Source organism: Carettochelys insculpta, chromosome 8, assembly GCF_033958435.1.
Source record: "Carettochelys insculpta isolate YL-2023 chromosome 8, ASM3395843v1, whole genome shotgun sequence".
Classification (NCBI taxonomy): domain Eukaryota; kingdom Metazoa; phylum Chordata; order Testudines; family Carettochelyidae; genus Carettochelys; species Carettochelys insculpta.
In genome coordinates this window covers 49997507-50017808 of record NC_134144.1, presented here as the reverse complement: position 1 = coordinate 50017808, position 20302 = coordinate 49997507, and the positions used below count along the sequence as shown (strand labels likewise).

Below are 20302 nucleotides of genomic sequence, written 5' to 3'. Positions count from 1 at the left end.
CAATGGCACACATTAACAATGGTGGTTTCACCTTCAAAGACATAGATATATTGAGGCTCATGGAAGAGTTCAGGACCATCCTTTCCTGCATTTTATTTTCACATTTCATTGTTCCACATCATTTTGGTTTGTACTTCCCATTTGTTTTCCTCAAGTGCATTTAACTTTGGTTTCTTTTTTTTTTTTCTTCACAGTCGGGGGGGGTATCACAGAAGAGCAGTTTCAGACACATCAACAGCAGTTAGTTCAAATGCAAAGACAGCAACTTGCTCAGCTTCAGCAGAAACAGCAGTCTCAGAACGCCTCACAACAGACACATCCAAAAGCACAGGTAATATTTCTTTAAAACCATTTGATATGCCAAGATATGCCTTCCACAGGAGGTTCCCCTTTCTGCTTTCTTACTGTTTGTCTTTGTCCTAAGTTAAAGATAATCTTTTGTAAATGTACAGATTGTGTGAAATATATTTCAATTTTGATCAAAATCCCTTTAGGTTTTTTTATGTGTGGCTTTGGAAAACTCAGTAAGCTACTGTAACATTTGTGCTTTTTGTTTTTTTTTTCTTGTAATTCAGAATTTGTTTTTATTTTTTGTTTGTTGAAGGTACACTGCTATTTGTGTGTGTGTGTGTTTTTCTGTGTGTTTGAACGTATGAATGTTCTTCCTTACCTTGCATATGGTTTGTTTTAAAAATATAGTTTCACTTTCTTTACGTTTGTTTTATTTTTAACACATTGGCAGAAACAGAATGACTGGTATCGCTTTTGTTTTGTCTGCCAATTTCACTTTCGTGATTCAATGCACAGCGGCTTACTGTCTGGATAGCAAACATTGCTGGGGAGTTTTTTTTTTTAATTAGCTAAAAATTATTATCATCAAGCCATTTTTTGAAAACTTACTCATGATTAATTGCACTGTTAATAACATTTATTTGTTACAGTACAGAATACAAAATGCGTAGTACTCACTATATATTAGAAATCTTTGCACTGTAAAAATGAAAAAAAATTCACATAATAAAAGTACGGCAGTGCAATCTCTCTTTCATGACAATTGAATTTACAAATGTAGAATTGGGTACAAAATAAATTTCATTCAAAAATAAAATGCGAGGGAACTGTGCCTGTGGAAGGCTTGGGGGAGGTGATATGGGCGGCTCCGGCAGGACAGGGTTGAGCTGCCTCCAGCTGTGGGTGAGGGGAGGAGCTTGGAGCAGCTGCTGCCACCAGGCCATGACATGGAGGGAAGGGGCAGCTCAGAGCTGAGCTGCAGCTGCCACTACTGACTCCCACCTGCCCCTGAGTTTGTCAGTAGGAAGCTGGTTAACTAGTGTATTAAATATGCAGTCATATATCAGTGGTTCTCAACCAGGAGTCTGCTTTGAGCAGGTTTTAGGAGATCTGCTGAAAGCGGGGTGTAGAGGGCAGCATTACACTTGCTGGGGCCAGGGCAGAAAGTCAAAGCCCCTCCCCATGGCACTGAAGCCCAGGGCCATGAGGGCTATCTCCTGGTGCTGAAGCCAAAGCCTGAGTAACTTAGCTTTGCAGGGCCCCCTGTGAGGTCCCAGGCAGTTGCCTCCTTGCTACCCCCTTTTATATACAGAAAACAGTTATGGCACAGGTGGGCCATGAAGTTTTCGTAGCATGTTAGGGGTGGGGGTGAGAGAGCCTCTGAAAGAAAAAGGTGGAGGACCTTTGTCCTATGCAACTTACCAAAGGACAAGTGCTGAAAAAATGAGTATTAGTACTTATGTCTTCAGTGTGGCTGAATTAGTAGAAGAAACTCCCTTCCAAAGTTCAGTGGGCAAGATCCCTAAGAGGCTGGTGAACCTCTGACAAAATGACATTTTGGGACCTTTCATAGACTTACATACATTTGAGTATAAAAGCCTCCCAAAGGCGCTGCAATACAAGAGTTGCCAAAAACAGTATGAATTTGATATGGTAGTCTAAGGAGACCTTTTGCAGTTGAAAATTGAACACTTCCCAGGGCAGCATGTTTAGATGAACTGTTTTTAGGAGTGTTGAGTTTCATGCTGTAATATTGGTTCAAAAGATGCTTTCTCTTGATACACTAGTATCTGTGTACTTTTATCAATCTTAATGTGTTTTTTCAGCTAGAAGTGGCAGATTTATAAACTCTATTTTGTTAAATTCCACAGGGCTCAAGCACCTCTGACTGTCTGTCCAAAACACTTGACTCAGCCAGCGCCCACTTTGCTGCATCAGCAGTGGTCAGTGCACCTGCTCCCAGTCGCAGTGAGGTAACAAAGGAACAAAACACCAGCCACAACAATTTAAATGGTGTTGTCCAGCCTTCAGGTGATGATTTCTTCATTTTAGATGTCTGATGCTGAGTTCAGAATCTTTGAATGATGAACTTATTTCTAAAAATATGGATTTGAAAAAATGTAGTAACAGTGCCGATCTTAAATATTACTCTTTCAGTGGCCTGACATTATCTAATGTTGTTAAGTTCAAAGTACTAACTATATTTGGCTAATGTTGAAGATCTAAGAGAGCCTTCAGACATGAAAAATAATACAGTAACTGTTCCATTTCCTTCTCAAAGTAATAACTTTTTAAAGTAAGGATTGGTTATGATTGGTACAATGTATGACTATTCACATCATTTTTTTAAAACTTGCTGTTATTCACTGACTCATGATCTTGTGGAGGTTTTACAAAGACGGAGTTGGTGTTTAAAACTTTCTAATGCATAATTGTTAGTCTTTGGAAATTTTGTTCTTTAATTAGGACTGTGGCCCTAAATCAGCACAGAATGTATATGCTTATTTTTATCTCATTGATTTCCTGGATATTTAAGTATGTACCCAAAGTTAAACATGAGTTTAAATTCTTTTCTGAAGAGGTCCTGAATGTACATACTAGCCTAGACTAGAGCAGCTTTTTTTCTAGAGGCCACGAACCTAGCTGCAAAGCCCTAATGTATTTGAAATTGCAGTTTTTCTGTGAGACTCCACTTATCAGAAACCAGTCATGCCAAAATTAGACAGGTTAAACAGCTGCCTTAATGATGGAAGCAAAAGTTTGTTAGGATTTGACTTAAATAAGAGGGGTTTTATGGTGGTTTTGTTTAGCAGCTAATGGTGGAATGGGGCCTATAGACCCTGTGTACTGGTGGGGAAAAGGAAAATTAACCTATAGTAAACCAATATTCTGGAGCTGATCCAGGAGAGAAAAATGGCTCAGTTATGTTAAGTCAAGTCATTCTTCAGCACATGATACACGAGAAAGGGCTGTGCTTTGAGGAATCTTCGCTGAAGCTTGGAGGCAAACATTTTTCCCCTTCATTAAACAGACGATACTTCAAAGGTGGTGATTGCAAATAAATTTTATTCCCATGCTGTAATTTTGGCAGTGAATTATGGGGTAATTATTGCTATTGATAATTACAACCTTATTCTTAAGCTTATGTTTATACTTCTGTTTTGCAATTAAACAGTTACATGTGGCTTTTTTGTTGCATAACTTTTACTGAAATGTTTTTGTTTATAACAGGAACCTCTAAAACTCTGTACTCCACGAACATGGCTTTGTCATCCAGCCCAGGGATTTCAGCTGTACAACTTGTAAGGACAGTTGGCCACAGCACCACAAACCACTTAATTCCAGCTTTGTGCACAAGCAGCCCTCAAACACTTTCCATGAACAGTTCTTGCCTGACGAATGCAGTGCATCTAAACAGTGTCAGTGTTGTTTCTCCAGTCAATGTACATATCAATACAAGGACTTCAGCACCATCGCCAACAGCCTTAAAACTTGCCACAGTTGCTGCCAGTATGGACAGAGTGCCAAAGGTTACTCCCAGCAGTGCCATCAGCAGTATAGCAAGGTATGTATATAATATATTGTTAGTGAGTTTAAGTATTATATTAATAGTTCCATAAACCTAACTGGCTTAGTAGAGTGTTAAGATAGATAGATAGAATCCCTTGCTCAAAGATACCACAATCTGTGACTTTGGTCCTACAAAGGAATCTCCACCTACACACTATTTCCTTTACTTCCTTAGGATCCTGAGCTGTTATAAAATTGAGATCTAAGGTAATACAGATATAGCTTTATGATCGAACACATATGTATACTTTTATTTTTACATGGTAACTGTGAAATGTTTTGTTCCGATATCATTTTGATTTGATTAATCTCGTGTAGCACTTCCAGCCTGCCCAGACCCTTTCACCTAAAGAAGTTATGTTCATGCACTTCCCCAGACTCCATGGGTTTATCTCAGAGGCACAGTCTGACACTTTGGCTTCACTTTCACCATTCATTTCCCTGAGAGTATAATATGGTACCTGTTTTAGTACATTTAAATACAGATCACTAGGCATGGAGGAAGTTAATCTTGGAAACGTATCTGAAAATTTCTCTTTAAAAGAAGAAGCTTAAATTTTCCTTTTGTTAAATTTGCGTCTTGCATCAGCTTGCAATTTCATTCATGGCTACAGGTTTTGGGGGTTTTTTAGTGTGAAACATCTTTTTTTTTTTTAAATAAAAACTAGATGTAAGTCAAAGTATGTCTACCCTAGAGAACATACACTATAAGAGAAAAGATACCCATTTAGGTAACATGAGTTGAAACACTGCTTTGAACCTTTTAGGGTGGTGACTACACTAGATGCAAAGGACTGTTGCAAGCTATGTGAGCTTAATTCTTTAAAAAACACCCTTCTTCCTACTCTTTTGTTCAGGCCTTAAGGTTCTGACAGAGGTAATCCCAAAGAGCAGTTATAAAAAGAATCAAGGTAGGCCTTGGCAAGAGGTATAAAGACTGTGTGAAGGTCAACATTGCTCATGCTGGATCAAAGCAGCTAGAGCAGCATGCAGAAGACTGAACAGGCTGGCATGCTCTCATATGACGTGTGTGACAACTTCGAAGAGCAGCGACACATATGCCTGATTGATGCTTGTTAGAGGAGAAAAGTAACAGCAGCAGCCTCACTGACAGAGCCAGGAAAATTCCCTTGCCCCTACTGTGAAGAACCATGCCGTTCAAGGCTTGGACTCCTCAGCCATGTGAGAGTCCATAACCTATGAGCCTGTGCAAGCTCGAGATGTCATTGTCAGACACAACAGACTACCAGAAACGAGAGATACATAATTAAAATTTTTTCATGCTAGTGCTGAAAAGTTTTAACTAAACTAATAAAAATATGGGCTATATTAGAATGGTTATTTATGCAGCATCATGCATTGAAGAAACGTGCTATTTGGTAACATGCAGCTCTGGGGTATTTCACAGCACGTCATCTGGTGTTTCAAGACTCTTTAGTACTTTCTTATAGGAAATCACCAATGGATTTTCAACTTGAACAAATTTAGTTATTAATACTTTATTAATGCAGCAGCACATGAATAAGATCGTGCTGTTGGTGAACTAAAGCCAGTATTTGCTTTTCAGATGCCTGTACTTTCCCTTTTCCTGTTTGTTTGATGCGTTTAATGGCCTTTCTTTGCCCCTTATACGATATCTGTGCAGAAACAATTATGTCAATAAAATGTTGTGAAATCTTAGATAGACATATTAATGTTCTACTTTTAACTATTCTGTGTTCCATTTTATTACAGAGAGAACCACGAACCAGAACGACTGGGTTTAAATGGCATAGCAGAGACAACAGTAGCAATGGAAGTGACATAACCTCAAACCAGTGGCTTAAACTGTGCTGATGGTGTAGTCATTTATATTCCAACTGAATGCAAAATACAACACTCTGTGGATCACAGGGGACTGAAACGGACCTAAATGGACTATCATTATGTCGTATATTAAGTCAATATATAATGTACATTTTGTAAAATTGGGAAAATCACTACCTTGTAAAATAGTTTATTTGTATCATCAATATTATTTCTGTTACTTGAATAGTAGATATTCATCATCATGCTTTTGCACTTGAATTTGCAACTGAATGGATTTAAAAATAATTCTTTAATGGGATCATGAGCATGAAATGAGATCCTGCATCACTTGTTTTAACTATTTATTTTGCCATGTTTACATTTTGTATCTTGTACAAATAAATCCAACTTTGTGTCTAAAAAAAAAAGTTAAAGATTCATAGCTAGGAAATGAAATTCTTGTAATTTTTTTCTAAAGGAAATGTAAAGTTTTCACTTGGTTCATTTTGTTTCACAATTTGACTAGATGGACTTTTTGGTAAATACTTTAGTGGCATTTCACTGTCAAATATGAAGTTCAAGGCAAAATAGTATTTTCTATTACTGTGCAGGGGAAAGGGATGGATCGATACATGCAAATTTAATGTAGTAACTCACTTTTCCATATATTTTGAATGTATATTTCTATTTATAATACCAGTTTATAAAAGATAATTACACAGAAAAAACTGACTAGGAAAAATTATGCATCTAGCACATATTAAATTGTGCAGATATGAAAAATTTTGAACTGATTACATTTTATCTGAAGACTGCATATTTTAACCGGCTTTAAAACTGTAACACACCACGTAAAGGATATTTTACCAGGTATGTATTGCATTATATATCGTTGCAATAATTATTGGATGTCTAGCTATCGAGCCATCCCAGTTGGTGGGAGGGGGGAGGGTTGTGGCAAGATTGTCTTTTCAATTTTGGAGCATTTTCCTGTGGCTACAAGGCAAGTAACGGGTTGGAAAAAGTCTGACTGTAAGCGTTGGACACCTTCGTAGTGTAGTGTTTTAGTGACTTTTTTTATATGGTTCTTGTAAATTAGATACGTGTAGTGGTGTTTCAGAATGTTTGTTTATGCACTAGTTCAGACAACTTTCCCTGTTACTTGTTCTTGATAAGTGAAAACTGCAGGGAAATAAAAATACATATCAAAACATGGACATGTTGCATATGTGTTTATTTCACAATGTGCAAACAATTTGAATGTTAAGTATATGTTACTAAAACTGCTATCTTACTGAGAAAGTGATTGTTTCCAGCCTTGATTGTATTTGTAGTATAACTGGAGAAAAACTGCAGTCCAGTGGTTAGAACCTAAGAGACCCAAGTTCAGTCTCTTGGGGTACCAGAGAACTTCCTATCTGAACTTGGACAAGTCACTTATTTTTTGTGTCTCAGTTCTGATAGCCCCATCTCAGAGGGTGGTAATATGGAGGAGAATTAAATTTAAAATTGTGAAGTGCTCCACTACTGGAGTATTGGGAACCATATACAGTAGAATCTCCAAGTTATGAACACCAGAGTTACAAACGGACTGATCAGCCATGTACCTCATTAGGAAATGGAAGTATGCAACCAGGCAGCAGAGGAAAAACAGAGCAAATACTTTATTGTAATATATTAAGCAAAGTACTGAAAAAAGGGGGGGGGCGGTGCTTAAGAAAAACGTTTGACAAGGAAAGGAAACTTTCTTTGCTTTCATTTGAATTAATAAAAGTGGCATTTTTCTTCTGCATAGTAAGGTTTCAAAGCTGTAGTAAGTCAGTATTCACTTAAAAACTTTTGAAAGAAGAACTATAACATTTTGTTCAGTGTTACAAACATTTGAGTGTTACAGACATCCATTCCTAAGGATATTGTACATATCTTAGACTTGGTTATATTAGAAATCACAGAAATAATTTCCATCTTGTGTTAGAGTTGCTCCATACAGGACCTATTTGTGTAAAAATTGTTTTACTGAAAACAGACTACTCCGTCAGGTGAGAGATTGAGTAACATCCACAGTTAACTCTTGCAATTAAACCTAAGAGTTTATTCTAAATTTAAGCATGTTTTATAAACTATATCGCTGAAGCTGAAGTGCCAGAATGTAGAGCGGCAGGTAGAATGAGAAGTTGGGAGTTCTGCCTTGCTCTGAGGGTTGATTTTAATTAGATTTCAGTCCATATTTCAGGTTTGGCACAGAAACACACAAAATAGGTGTCCTTGTGTGTCATGCTATAAACGCATGGCTTTTTTTAAATCTATTTTGTAAATGTATATTGTCGTCTTCACAGATGCTTTCCCCCTCCTATTAGCTGTTTTATTCTGTTACAGATAAAAGGAATTCAGTAGAGATTTTTGAACTATTTTGTGGCTTTTGTCTACCAGAAAGCTATCCAGCAGCCTGAGATGCTGTAGGTGCTCCATGTGTACTGCTTGTTGTGACTGATCATTCTTGCCATTCTTTTCCATTTAAAATGTTAGAGACCACGAGGGGAGAGAAATGAGGATTGGGGTGGGGGGTTTCAAGGTGCATTTCCTGCAGACTTCTTTACAGACACTGGAACCCCTTACCACTGGAATTTGTAGCAGGTAAGGGATGAGTGTGGATTAGGGTTGGCAGTGCAGGAGGTATTCACTCTTCCATTCAGCAAAGATCTGTCATCATGCCCTACACAGCTGTTAACTATTTTTTTACTTACATACCCTTTGACAACTATTTTGGATTTTGTGTTGTCGTGGAGTTACTTTTGTAAATGAGTGGATAGCCTATACGGTCTGAAGTATGAATGCTAAATTTCTCACTTGAGCTATTGGTCAGATTATTACACTACTGCAGAACCATTTGTCTATTTGTACATAGCTAACAAAAGTCTATTTTTGATACCTCTCTACGTCTAGTTCAGATATCTCAAGGCTTCCTTTTGTACATAAGAATGACCAAGCATTTTGAGCACATAGAAGCCATCCTGCTGAAGATTGTAATTTGCTAAACACAGTACTTTCAACCAAGATATTTAGTGCAAATGATTTTAATGACTAATTCAGACTTTTTATGGTAAATTAGACTGAGAATGTGTTGGTTACCCAGCAGTCATCCTCTGTGGCTTTCTAGAGAAGAGGTATGTGAAAAACCTCTGATTGGAGCTCAAACTATGATGGATAGTGTCCAAATGGATTTCGTGGTGATGGAGAGTATCTTTCCAGTCTTCAAAGTCTATACTGTCTGACACAGAGACCGCTCTTTTTATAGAATTTATTATGGCTTATTAAGGCTATAGCCTGAGCTGTGTTTTTTTTTTTAAAAAAAAAAAAAAAAAATCAGTTTGCTGTGAGGTCAGCCTACACTACTTAAAGGTCCCACAAGTACATTTCTCTTTGGTTTAGTACCTCACGGTGAAAGAGAAGCCTACAAAAAAGCCTGTTCGCTGACTGCTCATTAAGTGCTGTTGAAGCAAATACCAAACTGAATTCGGTATCTTCCCATTCCATATGAAACTGAAAGTCGTCATCACCATGCCTTTGAGCATTTGAGAGAACTATTGCCAGGGAATGAAGGGTGTTTAACTTCGCCTAGATGCCAAATTTCTACTACTGTAGCTGACATAGTACAGACAAAGTTGTAAAATTATATTTTGACATGGTTAAAAATTTTGCAGGAACAATGTAACTTTCTAAAAGCATGCAGTGAAATTAATGGGGTTAAGAGCCATGTAGTCCATTGTAAAGTAACCAGAAAATATCTACTCCTCTGGAGGTAAGTTAAATTAGTATTCAACTAGTTGACCGTATAGATAACTTTTATGAAAGGTATGCATATTACTGTTTAAATATATGTCTAAATACTATAATTTCCAGTATGAGCACATGCTGCCAACAAACTGTCCAAGAATTATAAAATTGATTGCATCATTCATAATCAGTACTATAGTATGCACAGAATTTAAAACTATTGATGAATCATAGGGATTATTGGCTTCATTTTCATTACTTTGTCTTCTAAATAATAAAGAGTAAAAATTTTGAATTCCACTATGAATCTAACAAAAAATTAGAAACTAGTCTTAACTTTTCTCTATGGTTAAATGAAGCAGAGATTATCAAGTAGGTTCTATCTCTGTGATTGCAGTTTGGTGCGTAATGTTACAATATCTGCCTTACCTCTGACTTTTTATGACCATATGACATCCTCAGCATAATTAAAATTCTGTTTTGTATTTAAGTTATTAATTTTTAAGGAAGATGCAGCCTCAAAACTAAAAATAGTTCACATACCTCTTCTCTAGAAAGCCACAGAGGATGACTGCTGGGTAACCAACACATTCTTCAGACTTTTCCTTTGGGTTTTGAACACACTCTAAAGATCCATCCATATATGTTAAGTACTGAAATACTGAGTGATTGTTTGATAGATTAGTTTGATGCATTTTAATGTTAATTTTTTTCAAGTTACTGCCTTTGCACCACAACAATATATTCCCTAACATTGCACCAAGTAATGATTTTGAAAATGGGGTTCAGGATGATCAGATGTTGAGTTGACTGTGCAAGCTGCATTCTGAGATCTATCAAATAACTGAATCTAGTAGTGAGGCAAGCAATTCAATTAGAAATATTGACTCTACTGAATCAGTTGTTTTCGTTCTGACAAGAGGCAGAGAAGGGGTCAAGGAGCCTATCACCAGAAAGAATGTCAGATATGCTGTTTGGGGTTTCAAGAATAGAGACTCAACATAGATTCCACCTCAGTTACATGCTAGTTTCACTAGAGCTCCTTCTGTTTGATTGAGGGTAGTTTCCATCCCTTGTTACTACTTCTGTGGTGTTCTAAAGCTTCTGTTTTGCATTCTTCAACTTATACTTGAGAATGAAAAAAGGCAGATAAATACTCCTGACAACAGTGCAAACAAACACAGGTTCCTGATCTCTTCTGTTGAATGCTTGCATAAGGTTGAGATGCGTAGTGAACCTCTCACATGCATCATATGAAGTGCATTAGTCAGGAACAATGTTCCATCTAACTTCTCTATCCAAGGTGCTGTAAGGACGGGAAGCCTGTCTTCAAAATGTGAACTCCTGCATCTTCCATCCGTAGGCCCAAGACTATGAACGTTATGGAGGAAAACCCATTTCTTCCTGTTTCAGAAGCCCTCTGGAGCAAAACCAAGCCTACTCCTTTTCCCAGATACTAATTAACAGTAAAACAAATGTGTCTCAGTGGAAAAGGAAACATGCAGCAGATCTGACAATATGGTGAATAAGCTGTTAAGACCCAACTGGTTTTCAAAATGTAGGAGAGACACAAGAAGGAATACTATACAAAATAATAAAAGATGACGTTCATTTCTTTCATTTATCAAATTATCTAGGTGTTTGTTAGAGACCCAATAAATGTACTTACTGATTCGAAGTTTTTGTGCAGCAATGATGGTATATGTCAGAATATCAGCTTTATATGGATGAAGGTTAGTTTGAGTTTAAGATGTTCATTAAAAAGTTGCACATGTATACTAAAACTATGGTTAAAACCATGTAAAGAGCAGAGTAAACGAGTAGTTAGAACAGGGAGACTGGTCTCTCAATCTCTCATCTGGTTGCCATGGTCAAGGGAGTACAGTCTACAGTCACTTTTTCCCCCACCAGTAACAGTTTGGCTTTGGATAAACACTCGAAAGTGATAAACATTAGTGCTTGTTATTATACATAATAACATTATTATACATCATTATTATGCATAATAATAATTATTATACATAATAAAATGAATGGTCCTGAACTGATGTCCTTTTAAGTGCCTGTTGCTTTCATGTTAAAGTGCCTTTCAACCAAATATCCCTTCACTTGCATGACAAATACGTGACTAGACTAGGCAGCTTTGTAAATGGCGCCAGAAGATGGCACCATAAACCCACAGCGATATTTCACTCATTGTAAGACATTGCAGACGTTATTCCAAAAGGGTTTGCTTTGTTTTTCTAAAACATGGTTTCTCAAACGGGGGGGCATGCAGGAATTCCAGCGGGGAGTGTAATGTGATCCATCACCCCAAGAAAGCGCTGGCTTTTGCTTCTGGCTCTCAGTCCCTGCCCTTTTGTATGGGTGACCTGGTGCAGCTGCTATAAAAAGCAGGCAGCTGGCAAAGGCCCACATGGAGTTAGCTATCTCCTGCAAAGGTGAGTGCGTTGGGGGGGTGGGGAGGATGGGGTTAGATTGGGGCTGGAGGTGCCTGGCTCAGGTGAGGAGGATGGAGATGGGGTAAGAGTGGGAGGCTGGTGGTGCCTGGCATTGTGGGAAGGGAGGGGTTCAGGTGGGCAGCTTGCGGGTCTTGAGGGGCTAGGGCAGCCAGCCAGCTTCTGGGACTCGCAGGGCTCACACGGCTTGGGCTGGCGTCTGATCCTCGCAGCATGGGGTTTGGGCGGCTCAGCTTCTCCAGCAGGCAGCTAGCTCGGGCAGCTGAGGCTGGCGGGTGGGCAGCTGGCCCCAGCAGCATGGGGCTTGAGCTGGCGAGCAGGTGGCTGGCCCCAGCAGCATGGGGCTCGGTAGGCTTGGGCTGGCAGGCAGGGACCTAGCCCCAGCAAGGTGGGGCTTGGGCGGCTGGCCCAGGCAGCTTGGGGCTCAAGTGGCTTGGGAGGGCAGGTGGGCAGCTGGCCTGGGTAGCTGGCCCAGACAGCGTGGGGCTCGGGAGGGTGGGCAGGCAGGCAGGTGGACGGCCCTGGCAGCATGGGGTTTGGGTGGGCGGTTTGGGAGGCTGCCAGGCAGCTGATGGGTGGGCGGCTGGTCCTGTAAGCACAGGGCTCATCGGGTGACCAGGCTGCTGGCTGGCCCCAGTGGTGTGGGGCTCAGATGGGTTGACAGGCAGCTGGTGCAGGCAGCTCTGGTGGCTGGTATGGGGCTCTGGCAGCTGGCTAGCTGGGGCTGAACCAGGCAACCACAAGGGGCCGAGAGAGACTATTTTTGTTTTTAATTTTAAATAACATTTTTATATCAAGACTTTGATTATTTTAAATTACTAATGGAATTCTTTGTTAAAAGGGGGTTGGATGATGATAAAGAAGAGGTGGGGGGCATGAGGGTTTCTCAAAAATCAAAAGTTGGGCATGATGCCGAAAAGTTTGGGAACCGCTGTTTTAAAGCAATAAGAATGATACTTTGCCACACAGTAAAACTTGGAGTATTTTTCATAATCAATGAATAGTTTAGGACAAAAAAAAAAAAAGGTAGCCTTCTATTGTACTGGATAGGTCAGTGTTTCTTGAGCCAGGGTACCTGAAATACTGGCATTTGCAGAGGTCTTCCCATGGGTACATCAAGGTATCTAAATATTTTCCTAGTTTTATGACAGGCTACATACAAAGCACTAGCAAACTGCAAACTATAATTTCATATGGGAAAAACACTTATTTATATGATAAACATTGGAATGTAAGTACCATATTTATATTCCAATTGATTTATTTTATAATTTATATGGTAAAATTGAGAAAGTAAGCCATTATTCAGTAACAGCATGATATTATCGCATGACTGTCCTCACTGTAAATACCATTAGCTCAATTTATGGAGCACTAATATCAAGATTACAATATTGCAGTTATCTGACGGGTATAGCGTCAAGTTTGAATTCAGAAGTTCTATTAAAAGTCAGTGTGGAAGCACTACATCTTAAAATCTACAAAGGTGTTATTCCTCATCGTGGAGAGGCAGAATGCTGTCAGCGGAAGAGCTGCGTTTTGTCAAGAGACTATTGACAACATGCATTTTGCATGTAGATGCTCTGCAGGTTTTGTTGACAAAATCTTCTCATGTAAATATAGGCGTTGCCTACTACCACTTTTCATTATGAATAATAACAGAGAAAGCCATGCTGGTCTATATACTATCAAAACAAAAAACTGCAGTCAAGTAGTACTTTAATTCTAACAATTTATTAGGTGGTGAGCTTTCGTGAGACAGACCCACTTCTTCAGACTATAGCCCTTTTGCATACTTGGCTTAATCTAACGTTTGACTTTCAACCCCCCTTCTGCCCCTCTACTCTCTGATTTGCTCACCTTGATAATTTTTTTCTGATTTGTCAACCTTGATTACTTTTCTGGTTCTCTGTGCCTTAAATATTGAGTCTATTCTGGTATGGCTATGGTCTGAAGAAGTGGGTCTGTCCCACGAAAACTCAGCACCTAATAACTTATTTTGCTAGTGTTTAAAGTGCTACTGGACTGTTTTTCTTGTTTTGATACTTTTCATTATGTGTGTCATGTTAATGTGGGACTTGCCTCAAGGAAAAGTCTTTTTTCTTTTTTAAATGTCACATATTCTTATGATGTTCTGTAAGCAATAAACATCCAAAGATGTTCTCAAGCTTCAGAAAGAGCAGTGTGCTGCCCTCTTTGATGGAAAGTCAGCTTTATAGAGTCTGCTGGGGAGTAAGTAGTTGCTTATCACGTAAAAAGCAGGACTGCTCCCAGGACTGCCACGCTGTATAACTGCCTAGTAGCGTAACCACTGGCTAGTATAAATTATTATAACCAAGGAAATTAGGTGTAAAGGTTAAAATTGTGTTATTAACTCATCTATAAAAAGCAGGCAGCCAGCGAAGACCCACACGCAAAGGTGAGTGAGTGTAGGTTGTGGTGCGGGAGGAGGAGGAGGAGGAAGACGGGGTTAGATGGGGGGCTGGTGGTGCCTGGCTTTGTGGGAGGGGAGGGGCTCGGGTGGGTGACTTGCAGGGCTCAGGTGGCCAGCCAGCTTGCAGGACTCACTGAGCTTGGGTGGCTGGCTCTGGTATCACAGGGATCAGGTAGCTCAGGCTGGTGGGCAGGTGGCTAGCCCCAGCAACATGGGGCTTGAGCTTGCAGCTGGCGCAGGCAGCATGGGGCTTGGGTGGGCAGCTTGCGTGGCTGGCCCCAGTGGCTGGTGGGTGGGCAGATAGGTGGCCTCAGCGGTGCAGGGCTTAGGCAGGTGGCTCTGGCAGTGCGGGTCTGAGGCAAGTTGGTGGCTGGTGCATGCAGTGCTGGCGGCTGGTACAGGGGTGAGGCAAATGGCCAACTGCGGCTGCATCAGGAACCCGCATGGGGCCAAGAAAAACTACTTGTTTGTTTTTAATTTTAAATAACATTTTTATATCAAGTTTTTGTGTTTATTTTAGATTACAAAATAAATGTTTTGTTAAAAGGGGGTTGGATGATGGTAAAGAAGAGGTGGTGGGGGTGATGGGTTCTCAAAAATCAAAAGGCAGGGTGTGATGCCAAAAAGTTTGGGAACCACTGAAATATAGCAAGCAAGAACAAAAGAGTGAGTTAGGACAGAGCTTCTACGTTAACTCTGAAAGAAGCATATAAAATGGACGTGAATATTCAAAACACACGTTCTTTAATGTCTAGCCCATAAATATGTCTGACAAGAATGTTTATTATTCTTAATAATTTAAACGAATACAAACACTGCTGACCCAACAGACTTTATCGTAGCCCTTGTTCTGCTTTCAAACATCACCCTGAGAAAAGCTGAGCGTGGCCAAGTCCCAGTGCAATAAGAGGCAGCTGCGGCTTTGGCTCATGTCACATGATTGGGCTTTACTCTTAGAAGAACATTTAAACGCCAAAGGGTGCAAATCAAGGCACTGTTCCTGCAAACAGTTAGACACACTTAGGTAGCACCATTGACTTCAATGATAGCAAAGTTAGGTGTTTACAGAATTAAAGCTTATGCTTCACGTCTTGTTCTAGGTGAAATGTGGGAGGTTTTATAAAAGAAGTGGTTTCGTAATTCACCAAGCTCCTCCAGGCTTCAGCAAATGAGAAATAGTTGATAAATTTATCAGAAATGTATAAAATGTATTTGACTGTTGTATCTTCTGATTAGATTTGCATTTGACAACAATTGCTTAACGATAGTATTAGAACAATAGAGTGAATACGACACAAGTGAAATCATATACTGAACAACTATCCATTTATTGTGTAGGTGTGAATACCCCAGCTGAATAATCTCTTTTTTTCCAGTGCTAGTTAGCTTTATTAAAATAGTCTCAATAGGTAAATAAATGCCATTATAATACCAACCTTTGTTAAGACAAACTGTAGTAAAGCACTGGTACTTTGGGGAGAGAGCCTGACACAATTACCCATTTCAGCATAGATATGTTATGGTTATTTTAAACGTGAGAAGTAAATTAATGAAAGTACAAAAACTTCATAGATTCAGTTTTCTTTCATTGAATGTAGAAATATCTAAAACAATCACACGAATTGTGGCCAAATGTCTGTCTCTGCCCTAACTGCACATCATTGTTATTAAAGCTGTTAATTATCAATGTGTTTTAAAGCACCACTCAGGTCAGGGTACACCAGCCCCTACTTTGGGGAATGATTTGGTGAAATGGGCGCCAGTGTTGCATGTTCAAGGAAAGGCTGTCCACCTTCCTCATGCCCTCAAGTGCTTGTTACATTCTTACATAAAGTACTTTGAGGCTGAAATGTTCTCTGCTTAGTTTGTTCTCCCAAACTAACCTCCTGAAGCACACACCAGCCCTAGATATGTAATTGTTACAGTACCTGTGGTACAACTGGGACTGAAGGATAGTTCTCTCTTCAGTTCTCCACCTTGGGGGGCCTTTTATATTGCTTTGCTGTGAGAGCAGCCACGCCTGTTTTGCCTGCGCGCAGCCTATAAATCACTCCCAGCTATACTGTCCAATCAGTCACGAATTACACCAGCAAACTCCCAGGTCCAGACACTCCTGCCCCTGCCCCTGCCCCTGCCCCTGGATATGTGTCTGTCCCTCCGGAACAATACATACTTCATATAAAGAAGATATGTACAAATCTTGTTATCCCAGATGCTTTTGGGAAAACTTAGTAGGGCCATGCAGTAAAAATGGAAGAGAGTATTGTTCATGCCTGTTTTCATATAGACACCAAAGGAACTGTGGGATTGTTTTCAGGGCTGGATAAATGCATTGCACTTTAATTTGTCACCATATCATGCCTAATCTAGGTGAGAAAAAAGGTGGGATATGGAAATGAATGTAAAACCAAGCTGCCCTAGTGTAGACCAGTTCTGTAACATGTTATTCAGAGCTATGCCTTAAGGACAACAAGCAGTCTTGTGGATCAGAGGTCTCGTTCCATGGAACAAATTCCAGGATCAGTACCATAGTTCCAGTTCTGAACTACTTATGCATATAGTAGAACCTCAGAATTACAGATATATTGAGAATAATATTTTGTTCAGAGTTACAAACAACCATTATGGTTGTTTCAAAAGTTTATAACTGGGAATATCAACTTAACAGCTTTGACATTTTACTATGAAGAAAAAACTGCCTCTTATCTTTAAATTGAAATGAAGCAACACAAACTGCTCCCTCACGCAATCATTTTTTAAAAACTTTCTCTTTTTCTTTTTTGCAAGTCACACAAAATGTTTCATTGAAAGAATGCATAGCAGGATCCTAGAGCATGCAAGTCCAAGTATTGCATCTTAATACAATAGTGTACTGTATCTGCTTGCTTAATTATTTTTGGCCTCTGCTACTGCCTGATTGTACTTCCAAATCCAAAGGAAGTGTGTGGTTGACTGGTGGGTTTATCACGGTGGCCGCGGTGACTTCCCTGTGGAAAGCCACCGCTGCTCCGCCTGCTTGCTTAGGTCTTGATTCTGCAAACAGTTGGGGCATGTACCTTGGTAATCACATGTCAAGGTGAGATACTCTGTTTGGCTAAATCTTTGTCCCCTTACAGAGTCTAACTAAATGGACCTGGCTGGGGGCACAGAGGCGGAGGGATGGGCTCTACCAAGGTGTAGTACACTACAGGATCTGAGCCTTTGTGAGCAAGTGAGAGAAAGGGGACTGGACTTCTCATGGAACAGTGAGCTAGAAACACCTTACATACCCCATAAAAAGAGAAAGAATGGGTGTTATCCATGCTGTAGGATGGGGCTCCAAACTCATGCTCCTAACAGGCTGCAGTTCACCAGAAAATGTAGCAGGCTTCATGTTCTACAGCAATGTCCTGGGACCTCCTTAGTGTTGAGGCCCAAGCCAGTACTATTAATTTTGTGCCACTATTTCTGATCTGAGCCCAGGGAGAGGATGACAATTTCTTAGAGAGGTGATTATTGCAATCTTCAGCAATACACTAATGAAATGTCAAAGCAAATTTTAAACCAAGCTGCTATAGCCTAGCACGGTAAATTCAGAAACTGCCAGTATATACCTGAGTCTGGCACATGTCTATTAAATGGCTTCATGGAGACCTTGACTGGGTCTCACAGGTTAGACCGTCTGCTAACAGGGCTGGCAGGCTTTTTCCACTTCTAAGACTACATCTACATTGCAGGTTTTTTTCAACTTTACTTATTTCAATGTTCTAATTTCTAAATAAGTAACGCTGGAAAATTACATATGCACAGCCTTCACCTCACAAAACGAAGCATTCTCAAGACATTAAAACTGAGTGGTGCCCCAGATTTACGGATGGCAGATGTGTATTTTGTGTATGGGTAAGGACATCCTTGGCGATGTAGAACACATTTGTGCTGCAAGAGTAAACTTTTAGCTTGATTGCATTTTCCTAATTATTTGTCCTAGTAGGAAAGTGGGAGAAAATAAAATTGAGACTACATCGAAGTAAGGTTTAGCAAGGACTTTGGCTGTTTTGTGGAAATGCTATGCAAAAGTAAGGGGAGAGGGATGCTTTAAAGTGAAAAAGTTTACAGAAGAATGTAGGTATCTTATTTTGGGCTGGGAAAGAACAGTGTTCATAATGAGAAACTAACAAATGATGTCATTTGCTCAAAAATAGTCTCTTAATAATGCAGAAATTGGATATAAAAATTAATCAGAATGGTCTTTCATAAGACTCCTCACCCACTGGCCATGATTTATAAATCTGCACTGTGAGGCTAGTGAAAAGCTTGAAGTACATGGGCAGACATGTTAATGAGTTGATATGCTGTAGGAAAAAATCACAGTATGCAGTAACAGGCTATCACCCACTGCACACTTCTAACTACTTTTGGTCTAGCTTGGGGGCAGGCAAGATATGGCCCTGGAGCTTGATCTGGCTTGTCAAACCTTTTTTAGTCTGGCCCACAGCTCCTAAGGCTGTGAAGTCAGGGAGGGAACTTTGGGTGCTGTAACTGGCCCCAGCAAAATCTCTTGGCTCCAATTGGCTGGTTTCACACACTGCACTTACCCCCAGCAAAATCCCTCAGCTCCTATTGACCAGAAATCAGCCAAAAGGAGGTGAGATTTTCCTGGGGGCAATATGAAGCTGGCCAGTGGGGGCTGAGAGATTTTGCTGTGTGATTGGTGGTAGTGCAGCACAATTTCTTATCTTCCATTGGCTGGTTTCTGGCTAATGGGAGCTGAGAGATTTCACTGGGAGCTGGAAGCCCTCCACACTTAGTGCAGAGAGCTACATGGAAGAGCCAGTGTGCTAGGGTTGCTGGCCAGGAGCTGCTTAGTTAGTTAAGTGCCTCCTGGCCAGCGCCTACCTCTGGCACCACACCTCAACTCCTTCCCAGATCCTGCATTCACTCGTACACCCTTCATCAACGCTAGAATGCTCTCCTGCATGCCTACCCTTTGCTTAGGTCACCACTCAAACTTTCTGCGCCTTCTCGCCCCCACCCCGGTCACAACTCCCCCTCTATCACTCCTACGTCTCCCCCCAGATCAGAATCCTCTCCTGCACCCTTACCTCCGCTCAGATCCTGCACCCCAATACCCTGCCCCAGGCCGCAACTCCTTCTTTCAGCCAAACTCTGTCTCAGGCCCCACATCCTATGCAGCAGTCCTTTATCCTGAGCTCCCTCCAGCACTCAGACTCCATCCTTGACTTCACACCTCCTCCATACAAATGTGCAGCCTGTGACCACCTAAAAATCTTGGAGTGACCTTTCCTGCCACCCCCCACCCCTGCAATCAAAAATTATGACCCATCCCTGATCCAGCTGCTTTTTTTTCCAGCAGCGTACGGGAGCCCACATTAAACTGCCTGATGAACTGACGTCAGTTTGTCATAGTGAGGTTACCAGCATCTAGACAGATGAATCTCCAAGCAAATGCAAGAGCACTGGGCTCCCTGTCTCCCTAATTGTGTGACTCAGCATCACATTAATGCAAGCTGGTAGGAATTCCGTATGAAGAAAACTGACCGCATATGTTGCGAGTCAGTGTGAGGTTTAGACAACAGCTCCTATTTGGCAGCTGGCAATAATTCTTGCTTGCATAATTCAGTAGCCATGATGAACTCTTTTGGAGGGTTTCAGAATAAGAAATTTGTTTTGCTTGTGATTATTGTAAAGCTTGTTTGTTTTGCTTACACAGAACCTCAAATGCTGCTCTTTCTAGCCATACACATTCATTCCTGGCCAAGCTGAGCATCATTTACAGCTTTTGATTGCCAAAGGGTTCTTCCCTGTCAAAAGGGTTTAAACAGCATACCAGGCTTCTCTCAGCATCCAGCTTACAAGCATTCAACATTAGCACATATTCTTCATGTAAGCCTCCCATCATCATCATCATCATCTTCTGCATTGCCTAATTTTGGTCTTGTAAAACCATGTGCAGTTCTTACTGAAATCTAGAATTGTGTGTACTTAT

At 40.4% G+C, this 20302-nt stretch overlaps 1 protein-coding gene across 1 annotated transcript in view; it reads left to right on the top strand.

The window, feature by feature from the left end:
• The window catches only part of EPC2 (enhancer of polycomb 2), an 86771-nt gene extending 79907 nt beyond the window's left edge, over nt 1-6864 (top strand). Inside the window, exons 11-14 of the mRNA XM_075000897.1 lie at nt 195-331; nt 2163-2322; nt 3523-3856; nt 5596-6864. Coding sequence (XP_074856998.1) covers nt 195-331; nt 2163-2322; nt 3523-3856; nt 5596-5668 — 704 coding nt within the window. The 3' untranslated portion in view covers nt 5669-6864. The remainder of the gene's footprint in view (nt 1-194; nt 332-2162; nt 2323-3522; nt 3857-5595) is intronic.
• Nucleotides 6865-20302: the final 13438 nt, after the last annotated feature.